The sequence below is a fragment of the Python bivittatus genome, unplaced genomic scaffold, assembly GCF_059951505.1.
Source record: "Python bivittatus isolate LINGU-HERP-01145 unplaced genomic scaffold, Pbiv_v1 ctg000020_np1212, whole genome shotgun sequence".
Classification (NCBI taxonomy): domain Eukaryota; kingdom Metazoa; phylum Chordata; class Lepidosauria; order Squamata; family Pythonidae; genus Python; species Python bivittatus.
In genome coordinates, this window is record NW_028277030.1 from 47,154,728 (window position 1) to 47,167,578 (window position 12,851).

A 12,851-nucleotide genomic window follows, 5' to 3' on the forward strand; every position below is an offset into this window, starting at 1 on the left:
ATTTTGGCAGGCCTTGTTGACAAAGTGGCCCCGCAAAACTGAAGACAAACCAGATAAAAGAATATGGAGAGATAATCACAGTAACTCATTGGTACTAAACAGAACAGAAAGGCTTCAGATTCATTAAACACTTCTATAGACTTAAATATATGATTTTAGAATTTATGTAATTTGTTATCAAGATGCATCAAATAGCTTGGTAGTGATATTCATTTAATTTGATTCAAATAATTCAGACTCAAAGTTTTTTATACACTAGAAATCAATGGGTCTTTACTTAGTTATGGTTTAATTTAAGAACAATTAACTTCATCAAAGGGATTTTATCATCATGCTTCGTGTCATTCTAGTATGCAGAGGCCACAGAGTGTTGAACAGGATTACTTCAGTCTAAATTTTAGGTGAATTTCGTAAATTGAGGGTGAGAGTCATTAAAGTTCTAAAGTATAGAACTTTATATTATTGCAGTTGTCTTTTACTTATAATCTAAAAGAAGGGAAAGGTCATTTTATGTGTTACTTAAATCTTACTGTTTTCTTCTTCTGTCTTGAGTAGATGCCACTAGTTGCTGTAGAAAATCCCAATGATGTATTTGAGGATGGTGAAAATCCCCCAAGCAGTCAATCATCTGAAAGTGGATTTACTGAGTTTGTACAATACCAAGCAGATACAACCGAAGAGATTGACAGGATGTTGAGTGGGGGTCCTGGAGTACCTGCCATCCCCCTTATGGGCAGTGCCTCCTCCGAGACAGAGACTGCCTCAACAGTGGGTTCGGAGGAAACCATTGTGCAGCCTCCTTCCAAGTTGACCCAGGGGACAGGATCTCGGAGTGGGAAGACAATGACAATTCAAAAGACTGCAATGCAGTGCTGTTTGGAATATGTCCAACAGTTTTTAACCAGATTTATCAACCTCTACATCATTCCAAGCAATTCATTGTCTTGGCCTTTGGCAACAGGGATTCAGGAGGACCTTGTAAGAGGGAAAGGAGACGCTGCACAATGCACAAGAGAGTCGCAAGGAGATGCAGCTAGAGGGAAAAAAACAGCTAAGAAGACAACACCAAAAGAGTATCTCTCTGCATTTATTGCTGCATGTCAGCTCTTTCTTGAATGTTCAAGTTTTCCAGTTTACATTGCAGAAGGAAACCACCCCTCTGAAATCCATGCAGAGAAAGCAGATATTGGTGAGTAACTGTGTATATGTTATTTGTCTTAAGTTTCTTTTTATATTTGACTAATCCATGGGAGGTGGAGAGAGAGGGAGAGTATTACTACATTACTTTGTTTCCTGTTTTGTGTAAGCAAAAGAACAGAACAATGTTTGCTTTGTTGGGAAATTAGAACATTTCCCAATAAAAGTTAGATGTGAGATATGCTGAGAGTTAATTTTGGGAATCAATTTGAAGAGATTCTGCTCCAGACTAATATGCATATAGCATATTAGTGTCCATCAGAGTTCAGCATGACATGAGATTGAATTAAATGCTTTTAGTGTTTTTTATGTTTTTAGTGTTTTTTTATGACATGCTGACATTAGTCAGGTTTGTACAACACAATTAATCAGGGAAGTATGTTGTTTGGACCTGCTAATCCACTCAGTACTATGGAGGGGGAAAGGAAGGCAGAGTTTAATCTAATTGCTAGTCAAATTATTCTCCCCTGTTTAGGGTAAATCCAGGAACCCAATCAACCAGTTGTTCAATCCCCAGACTGTCAGATCTCCTTAGAAATAAGACAAGTAGAAGTGCTTTATTATAAACATTGCTGCCAAGACATAGTAACCACAAAAATGCCTTGCAAATACTGATTGGCTATAGAGTCCAAGCTACATTTTTAAAAATTTACTTGAATTTATAAGCTGCCCAACTCCAATGGAATCTAGGCAGCATATATCAACTACTCCTGGCTGACCAGTGGGTAAGGGTTCATTAACATAATGAAAAGCTTTTGGTGATGCACTTGAAATGTGGCATTATTAATCCTTTCATTGGGGAGGAGAGGACTAATAATAGCATAGTTTTATTCATCTTAAAGAACTCTAGAAGTTTTTCTTCTGTGAGCATGCTCTAGGTCAACCTCAGAGATTTTCAGATGTGAGGACTTCTCCTGTTACAATTCTAGCAAAGGCCATGCTGACCGGGGAATTCTTGGGTTGAAGTCCACACGTCTTGAAATCCCTGAGATTGTGGAAAGCTCTTCTAGATTCTTAAAAATGAGCTATAGTTTCTTCTCCAAAGTCCATTCTTATATCTGCCATCTGATTCCCTTCTTAATACTATGTATTCTGTATTCTGTCTCAAAGTTTGGGAAATGTCATTGGCTTGCCTCTTTGATAATCTATCTGAGTTTTTCTTTATGTGGCACCTGAACTCACACCCAAGTATTAACAACAGTGCTTCCAGCCATTTAAGCTTGTATTACTTTTTGCTATGTGTGTTGCACTTTGCTTTTTGAACATAAATAGCAGTTGTCATACCTGAAAAAGCTCAGTGCACCATAATATTATATGTCACTCAGGAAGCTGGAATGAAGCTTTTTGAACGGCATTTTATCCCTAGTTTTTATTTATTATCTATATAAATTCATATAGGTCTGAAAATTCAAACACAACCTATAAACCTACACTTTTGTTTTCAGTAGCATCTGTAAATCAGCATGCAGAATTGTACCTGATGCCTTTAGTAATTGTACCTGATGCCTTTAGTGATATAAATAGAATAGTTCGAGTGCATTTCTTTGCCCCCTTCTGTTTCTCTCTTCTACATTGTCTTTTCTTCTCTGTTTAATGTTTACATATCACAAATTTAGATGCTGGCCACATTCTAGAGAGGTATTTTAGATAGGTCCATGTGTCTGATGAATGCTTAATAAGTTTTTTTACTTTTAATTGCCATCACAAATGGTTTTTGAGTAATGAGTTTCAAAATCAAACTTTACTTGCTATGGTGCTGGCAAAGGTGGAGTTTCAGAAAGGCATAACTAACCATAAGCAAACTAGTCTCTGGTTAGCATTCTATAAGCTTAACAGCCTTCCCATCTTGCCCTTCATTAAAAGTTACGTAACTGAAAAATTATGTTTCTTTAATGCCTAAATAGAAAATGAATAAATAATCATCCATTGTGTTAGGTATCACAAAACTATAAATGAAGACATATAGTAATGGTGATAGTTGAGTAGATAAGCAAGATGGAAAAATATTATCCAGATATAAATCAAATATAATAAAACATATAATATATGATACATTTATATTTTTATATTATAAACATATATAATAAAATGTATTTCTTTCTTTTCAGATTGTGAGCAAGAGCAGCCCCTTTTGTGGCTCCAGACACTTATGAGTGCTTGCAGGCAAGCAAATGATTTTGGTGTCCAAGGCATTACTATTTCTTTAATAATGGACTTAGTTGGATTGACTCAGTCAATTGCTGTTGTCACTGGAGAAAATCGGAATAGTGTAGAAACTTCGCAACCTCTTAGTCCAAACCAGGGAAGAGTAGCTGTTGTTATCAGACCTCCTCTTAATCAAGGCAACCTCAGATATATGGCTGAAAAGACAGATTTTTTTAAGGTACCATTCATAAAATTTTCGTAATAGTCAAGATCTATAGTTTGGAGAGATTGTGTTATCAGCATCAAGAAGCTGTAAACAAAATTTCCCTTGGTTTTTCTTCCCCCTCCTATCCGCCCACTTTCCATCAAAACCAGTTTGGAGAACCTCCAGAACAATTTCTGAGGGCACGTGGGGAGCTCCAGGAGAAGGGCTGAAGTGGGGCATCACTGTGTTCTCCTGTTCTGTGACTAAAAGTGCTTCCATTTTAGGAAACTCAGCATTCTTTCATTCTTAGTTTATTCCTTTAGGAATTCAGAAAAGGGATTATGTGCATAAATTTTAGTTTTTTAAAAAATCATTAGCCATCACTAGTACATTAGTCAAAGATCAGGAGCCACTGTTTCTTAAACTGTAATAGTTTTTGAGCATGTAGGCATAAAGGTATATCTGGGAGATCTCCTGGAGCAGATTGGAGAAGGAAGTACTGGATGCTGCTGGGAAGAGGGGATAGTCCCATTGTACAAGCTGGTGTTTATTCATGAGATATGGGATTTTATGAAATGCAAAACTCCCATCCATCCATTATTTTTTATTTTAATGCCGTCCCTCTCCTATACGGGGTACAATTTTATTTTTATAATTTTTTTTCTCCAGAGTAAAATTTGTTACTGTATTGCTACATGGATGTATCAGACTAATGTTGCTGTGATTCAGTGTTAAGCATAATTCTCTAAGAACATTCAGTTGGAGTACAAAACTATTACAAGTTTTGAATTATCATTTTACAAAGTTTATTTCTGGGCTTTATATAGGCTTGGATGCAAAACCATATGAGTGAAACTCTTTTTGTACAATGGGGCTTTTTCTTCCCCTGATCTCTGAAAAGCTTTTCCTGTGAATTGGCAGTGGGGCTGTGGAATGCTAAGGGTTGTGACATGTGGAGCTGAAGTAGGAAGGAATTAACTGAATTAGAGATGCTGGATATTTATTATTTATTTATCTATTTGCATCTCACCTTTTGTCTGTGAGTTCAAGATATCATATATGGGGATCTTCCCATATCTTATCTTTATCACATCAACCCTGCTAGGAAAATGGCTGAGAGAGAAATGGCTAGACTGAAGTCATTCAGGGAGCTCTGTAGTTGAGTGGGAACTTCATTTTAGGCCTCCCTGGTCATGTCTGATACCTTAGCCATAGCATTATTCTGGTTTTAAAGCAGTGTGCACCGAAGTGCCTTCCCCTTGTATTAAAATACAAGAAGAATACAAAAATACATTGGATCCAAGCAAAATCATTTAGTGCTTTTTTCAATACCTGAAATAGAACATCCAAAGGATATCCCTCAGTGGTTATGTTGATGAAACTTTTTTTAAACCAAATGCTGTTATATATGTGATTATTCTGTTGTACTTTCCAAAGCATGTGGCATTAACTCTATGGGACCAACTGGGTGACGGAACACCCCAATATCATCAGAAGAGTGTGGAACTTTTTTTCCAGTTGCATAACCTAGTTCCATCATCTAGCATTTGTGAGGATGTTATCAGTCAGCAGCTGACCCACAGAGACAAGGTAAATCTTTCTTATTTTTTCTGAGTTGCGTCCTTGTCTAACCTCCTTTTCCATGTTTACTTTCTTCTGATGATCTTTGCAACCAGGACTGCTCTTCTAATTTTGTTCTGCTGCAGCCTTTAATTTTCTTTTTAAATGGATTGTTCTTCATGACATTCCTGTCTTTTTTCTCTTTCCCACTCCAGATGCAATCTGAATAGTTTTATACATTGTTTATATCATTGTATGTTCAGTATGAAATAGTTAATGTAACAGTGTAATTTTTTATGTATGACAAGCTCACCCTTCCTATGTGGCATTGTACTTGCAGTCTGGGCTGAACAATTTATAGTGTCACTTTCACAAGTGTCTCAGGATGCAATTCTGAATATTTTCTTAGCAGTGAACATCACTTCCAGTTTTCTTCTGAGTAATATATTTAGGATCACATTGTAATTCTGAAAGGAAATTGTGATAGGTGTTTTTTCATTAGGGTTAGAGTTAGGGTTGTGATCTCTGACATGTAGCAATGCCTTGATCATTGTTTGGGCAGTTTTCTTCAGTTATAATTTTATTATTGTTGCTGATATCTAGGGATATTGATTGATTGATTGATTGATTGATTGATTGATTGATAAAATTATATCCTGCCTTTTCTGAGAGCTTGAGATGGCATACATATCCTCTTATTTGATTTCTGCAACAATCACTCTGTGAGGTATGTTATTGGCCCTAGCTTACTCAACCTCTAGTAAGTTGTATTATCTAGTAAGTTCTGTTATCAAATGGCAGTTGGACCTGGATCATACCTATCCAAATCTGGCACATTAACTGCTATGTGAGACTCTCGTTTTCTATTTTGGAATTTTAGGACAGCATTCATTGTATGAGCATCCATCCACTCCCTCCCGTATGTCTCCATGCACCCTTTGAGTTTGCTCTGGAAGGTCCTCCAGTCCCCTTCAGGGCAGATTTTTGAGGGTGCATGAGAGGGAGAATCAGCTCCTAGCTAAATACACTGATGTCAGAAAGTCTTTCAGGAGAAATGGACCAGTTGCATACTGTGTAGGTCTTAAAATTGTAAAAATAGCTCCTCACCTTTGGCCGGGGGGGGTGGCATTCTGAAATTTTTATACCACTTCTGCTTTAAAGGTAAATTGCTACTTGTAGTGCTGACTTTTGCTCCTTGCCATTTCATGAATTTGTAATTTTTAAAATTCTTGCTCACTACAAGATCTAAAAATACTTTTTTAGTTTCATAGAAATAAAGTTGTAAACCACCCAGAGAGCTCTGGCTATTGGGCAGTTTAAAATTATTGTTGTTGCTGTTTCTTCAGACTGATAATCATGAAAGAAACACATGAAGCTATACTGATTATTACTGCTTTTGGACAATTTTCTCCTTACCCAATTTGATGGATTATGTTAAGTGTGAATGTATTTGTTCCTTCATTTTGTAGAAAATCAGAATGGAAGCTCATGCAAAGTTTGCAGTACTTTGGCATCTCACCAGAGACCTCCATATTAACAAGTCCTCATCATATGGTCGTTCATTTGACAGGTTGGTTAGATACGTGGATAGATGAAATAGAAAAGTATTAACTATTAATAAATAAAATTTCATATTCATTTTTCTGTAATAGCCAGATTATGCTTATAGAAGTTTCCAGAAAAGAATAGTTTTGAACATGAAGTTAGACCAGTTTGATCTAGTGGTTAAGGCACCAGGCTAGAAACGGGGAGACCAGGAGTTCTAGTCCCGCCTTAGACATGAAAGCCGGCTGAGTGACTTTGGGCTAATCACCCCTCTCTCAGCCCAACTCACCTCACAGGGTTGTTGTTGTGGGGAAAATAGGAGGAGGAAGGAGTATTAGGTATGTTTGCTGCCTTGAGTTTATAAAAATAATAATAAAGGCGGGATAAAAAAATCTAAAAAAAAATCTGCTCTGATAAATTGATGTTACAGTAGATGAATATCCTTGGGAAAACAAGAAATAGAAAGTAGGATAAAGCTGATGACCTAATGTATCAGCATTAATATTTATTATTTATATGTACAGAAATGGGAGGAAGCTTGGCCCAACTTGCAGTAGAAAAAGAATCTGTCACAATATTTGTTTAAAAATTGCTCCTAATCTATATACAACTGATAGAGAAATAGAAATAAAATACTTTATGGCAAAGCAGCAGACTTAATCTGGTCTAATAGTACATGACAAATACAATTTGCCATTTCAATGGTAAAGTAGTTATTTAAATTGCAGAAATTATTTAATGTAAAATTAACTATATTACTTGGAGAATAATTACTGAAAAAAATAGATAACATGGGTAGCCATCTCTGAAGATTGGCTGTTGATTTAAATAGAGTATTAATCTCATTGCCTCTTCAACAGTATGATCTTTTACACAAATCTTTTCTATTGGTATCCAATAGATCTGACATAATCTAAGATGTATTGAAATTTTTGGTATTGATGTTAGCACCTCTTCTCTTTGTCCAGGCAAAACGGGAACATTTACTTCTTTATTCCTCTGAGACTTTAAGGTTTGCCTATCAAAACATATCATCACCAACAGACTTTTATAAAAAGTAATGTTTTGTGTAACTGGATTTAAAACTTGCTTATAGTAAATTAGGTGTTTCTGAAACTGATACTGATACTAGCCAATAGATATGCAGAAATTCAAGATTTGGAAAAACAAATTTCCTTTCTTTAATAGGCAATTGCATCTTTTTAAAAGATATCTTCAGAATCAAAGATCACCCCATAAATTTTTTTAAAAAACAATTTTTTTTTAGAATATTTTACAGGTATGTGTATTGGAATTCCACATAGAATGTACAATATTCTAGGAAATGCATTCATTTTAAGACTATTAACTTTGCCCAAAAAGGTAAGATTTAAAGACTGCCAGCTATTGAGACCCAAAGAGATCTCCTTATACATTTTATTCATATTTTTAGTTTAATTGCCATGTGGGAAAAAAGAAGCTATACTTACATCTAGACATCTTAAATGTCGCATCTGGCATATAGAAATGTGCCCAGTGAGTAGCGGAAGATAACTGAATTTGAGTTTTAAATTTTGTGTAACATTGCATATCTTGAATTTCCCTTGAATGACTTTATTTAAAAAATAGTATGTTTTAGTAACTCTTCTGAATGGCTAATTGATAGCCCCAGAATATATCTGGAACTCACCTCTGCTTATAGCTCTGAACACCACTGGCCTGACTAATTTATTTCTTAAGTTATCTCATCCATGAAGCATCTAGTAGATCTGTCCCACTTCCCCAGTTGAAAGGTGTGGGGGGACTTTGTGCTAGATGGAGTGGCTGACCTTGACCTGGAAGACTAGACTCCAGAAGCACTAGTGTTATCAGGTCAAGAGAAAGTTTGGCTTTCCCAGCTGGAGAAATTGATCATGACAACTGTTTCAAAGCTTGTTCCTCCCCCCCCGGCCACTTTTTGGCCTGTTATTTTAATTTGTTTTTTTGTTTTTTGTTTTTTTTTTCCTCCTCAGATCCTTGTTTATCATGCTAGATAGTCTTAACAGTTTAGATGGCTCCACCTGGTCAGTTGGTCAAGCCTGGTTAAATCAAGTCCTCCAACGGCATGACATTGCAAGAGTCCTGGAACCTTTGCTTTTGCTGCTTCTCCATCCAAAAACCCAACGCATTTCTGTTCAAAGGGTACAGGCTGAATGCTACTGGAATAAATCGCCCACTTATCCAGAAGATGAAAATGAAAAACATTTTATGCATAAATTTCATAGTAGTGGTTGTAAGTACTGCCTAGTTAGGCACAGATTTCTCATGATATCTTCACTTTGGTATTATAGTGATATAATGTAGTATAAAATAACATTTTATATTTTATATTATATGTAATAACATTTTGTATAACATAAAATATCATATTTTTATTTTTACATTATATTATTAGTCTTGATTTTGTTTTATATATTGACAGCTATATAATTATATAATTTGAACATTTCGGTTATCTGGAGTTGTAAAATACCACAGGGTGGCCTGCCAGAAGTGTGCAGATACAAGTATGATAACATATAAATAATGCTTATAATAATGTAACATCTTTCCACATATTGTAGATTGGGCCACTGGCAGAGTTTTCTGGCGGTTTTCTCTTTTTATATTGGATATTATCTCATTTTTATAGGGTAGAAATGTTTGATCCAAAGTTCTGCAGATCTTTTCTATACCCATAGCACTCCATATATCCATAGCAATCAAGGATTTCTCTTTCATTTCAGAGTTGAACACTAATATTGTCCCTATTGTAATTCTTGTATGTGCCATCAGATTTTTGCTCTCAGCTCAAAATAGTTACTAAAGTATAACTTAAACAGATTCTTGTTGGAGTCATATTGCATATTAACTTTTTAGTTTACATCAGAATGAACAGCTTAAAGATGTCTTGCAGAAATGGATATTATATGATTTATGCTAATAACTTCTAAATGACTGTCCAAATAAGAAAAAGCTCATAATTACTTGTTTTGTTTTCCTTTTTGTTAAGCATTTGGCACAATACCATCAAATCAAGAACAAGGCATGTCAACTAAAGAGAACAGTGAAAAGCAACTGGGTTTGGAGGAAATGGAGAATTTTAGTCTTACAGTCAACCCATTAAGTGACAGGATCTCTCTCCTGAGTACCAGCAGTGAAACTATTCCTCTGGCTGCATCTGATTTTGACCTTCCTGATAATCAGATAGAAATAATGCAGAGTTCAGACTCTGGCTGCTCCCAGTCATCTGTTGGGGATAGCCTCAGCTATGAAGTAGAAGCTGAAAGCCTGACTGCACCAGATAGTTCTCAACATTTGAAAGGAGATTCGCTAGATGAAATAATACAACAAGTGGTCCTTGACCTGATCTGCAAAGTAGACAATGAGCTTGCAGAAGATGCACAGTCAGACAAGGATACATATCCAGACGATACTTCAACTAAATTAAATACTTTAGATTCCAATGAAGAGGCATCCAGATCTGAAGAACCAAACATTCAGGACAGTCAGAGTAGTTTGCTTAGCAATGACAGTACTCAGCTATTATCTGTCTCATCTGAAATTGGACTTGAAAGTATTCCTAATGAAATCTCCAGAAACAGTTCATCGCCATGCATCTCAGTAAGCCAGCAGTCTCTCAGTGACCAAATTTTCACCTCAACAGAAGAAAGGTCAAGGCAACGAAGTCATAGTAGCATCCAATTCAGTTTCAAAGGGAAATTGCCTGAAAAGTCAGAAAAGGAAACCATTGTGAAGGAATCTGGTAAACACCCAGGAGCAAAGCCCAAAGTCAAAATAGCTAAAAGGAAAGATGACGAGAAGAAGAAAGCACAAGCTGAGAAGCTTAAGCAAACCAGTGTTTTCTTCAGTGATGGCCTTGACTTGGAAAATTGGTATAGCTGTGGAGAGGGCGAAATCTCGGAAATTGAGAGTGATGCAGGGTCACCAGGAGCACGGAAATCTCCCCATTTTAATATACATCCTTTATATCAACATGTCTTACTGTACCTTCAAGTATATGACTCCTCAAGGACTCTGTATGCTTTCTCTGCCATTAAAGCTATCTTGAAAACCAATCCTTCTGCTTTTGTGAATGCCATTTCTACCACCAGTGTCAATAATGCCTACACACCCCAGCTTTCCTTACTTCAGAATCTTTTGGCCAGGCATCGCATATCTGTCATGGGCAAAGACTTTTATAGCCATATCCCGGTAGACTCAAACCATAGTTTCCGAAGTTCCATGTATATTGAGATCCTCATTTCTTTGTGCTTATATTACATGCGGAGCCACTACCCAACTCATGTGAAAGTCTCTTCACAGGACCTGATAGGGAATCGTAACATGCAGATGATAAGTATTGAAATCTTGTCCCTTCTTTTTGCAGAGCTGGCGAAAGTGGTGGAGAGCTCCACAAAAGGGTTTCCCAGTTTCATTTCAGACATGCTGTCCAAATGCAAAGTCCAGAAGGTGATTCTGCATTGTTTGCTGTCCTCTATCTTCAGTGTCCAGAAGTGGCACAGTGAGAAGATTGCAGGAAAAAATATAGGGACTGTTGAAGAAGGTTTCTCTGAAGACAGCCTTATCAACTTCTCTGAGGATGAGTTGGATAATGGTAGCACTCTCCAGTCACAGCTCTTAAAAGTCCTCCAGCGGCTCATTGTTCTAGAGCACAGAGTGATGACTGTGCCTGAGGAGAATGAGGCAGGTTTTGATTTTGTTGTAACTGACTTGGAGCACATCAATCCTCAACAGCCAATGGCTTCCCTTCAATATTTACACTCTCAGCCAATAACCTCCCAAGGCATGTTCCTCTGTGCTGTGATAAGAGCATTACACCAGCATTGTGCCTGTAAAATGCATCCCCAATGGATCGGATTAATCACTGCTTCTCTACCGTACATGGGAAAAGTGCTCCAAAGAGTGGTGGTTTCAGTGACCCTACAGCTTTGCAGGAACCTGGATAATCTGATTCAGCAATACAGATATGAAATGGGCCTGTCTGACAGTAGGCACGTATTTTGCTTTGTCTTGTTTCTCTTGACATTTTTTTCATTCTCTTTAAAAAAAGGTATAATTTGTATATTATAAAATTGCAACAGATTCAATGTCGTTTTTAGGCCCCTTTGGATGGCATCAGTTACTCCACCAGATATGATGCTTACTCTTTTGGAAGGCATTACAACAGTTATTCACTACTGCTTACTTGACCCATCCACACAGTATCATCAGGTAAACATCTTTAGATTTTTTCAATTAGTTTTTTTTTCCAGCTATCAATGTGCCCTTATTTGTCCTCTTGCCTCTCTGATAGCTTGTTTCAGCCTGTGCATTCTGCAGCCTGTCCATTGGCCCTAAGAAATAACTCCTGAAACAACAGAGAGCTTTATTTGGCATATTCTGTACTTTTTATGTATGTGCAATTTATTATGTGTGTGCAATTTATTACTATGTTGCAGTATCTTGATCTCACGCCTAATATTACTGGAGCGATTTTAAGTTACATTTTGGGTATCATTAGCATAATGTTATGGATACACATTTTGATCTTAAGATACTATTTTATAAATTAACAGAATTTGAGACACTCGATTTTGGAATTGCTGAACCCGATTTCGATCTTTAATTGAAACTGGACCTAGAATTTCAGTAAATTATAAATAAATAAATCATGCTTTCTCTTGATAAAATCTGTTTTGATTTGAAGGAAGTGCTTCATATATTAAAACTTGATAAAAATAGAACTGTAGTTAGCATTATATCTGTATCCCATCAGATCTTGAAATTTATTTCAAACTATTGTTGCAAACCGATTTGAAGATAATTCTGATTAGCATTTAATTCAATGAAGGTATAATGTTATCTGAAACAGAATGGGGAGAGGATTCAAGTGGGAAAAGGGAAGAGTGTGAAAGGGGAGTAGGGGAACCATTCCTGTACATTAATGTCCCTGACAATAATTATGTTTTTGTGTTTCTTGTTACTAGCTTCTGGTTAATGTAGATCAGAAGCACATGTTTGAAGCACGCAGTGGGATCTTGTCTATCCTTCACATTATCATGTCATCCGTCACACTTTTGTGGAGCATCCTGTACCAGGCAGACTCTTCAGAGAAAACAGCTGCTGCAGCAGCTGCATCTGTAACCACTATTAATCTTGGTTCAACAAAGGTTAGAACCCTGGAGTTATGTGTACAAAT

At 36.5% G+C, this 12,851-nt stretch overlaps 1 protein-coding gene across 5 annotated transcripts in view; it reads left to right on the top strand.

Moving 5' to 3' along the window:
* DOP1A (DOP1 leucine zipper like protein A) overlaps positions 1–12,851 on the top strand; it is a 75,654-nt gene that overhangs the window by 36,243 nt on the left and 26,560 nt on the right. For all 5 annotated transcript variants that reach the window (XR_015795689.1, XM_088138085.1, XM_088138078.1 and 2 more), the window contains 8 exons: positions 556–1,189; positions 3,306–3,580; positions 4,985–5,137; positions 6,577–6,677; positions 8,644–8,903; positions 9,663–11,664; positions 11,773–11,884; positions 12,640–12,822. Coding sequence is in view for 4 of the 5 variants with exons in the window: in XM_088138085.1 (XP_087994211.1) it covers positions 556–1,189; positions 3,306–3,580; positions 4,985–5,137; positions 6,577–6,677; positions 8,644–8,903; positions 9,663–11,664; positions 11,773–11,884; positions 12,640–12,822 (3,720 nt within the window). In the remaining variant the exon portion in view is untranslated. The remainder of the gene's footprint in view (positions 1–555; positions 1,190–3,305; positions 3,581–4,984; positions 5,138–6,576; positions 6,678–8,643; positions 8,904–9,662; positions 11,665–11,772; positions 11,885–12,639; positions 12,823–12,851) is intronic.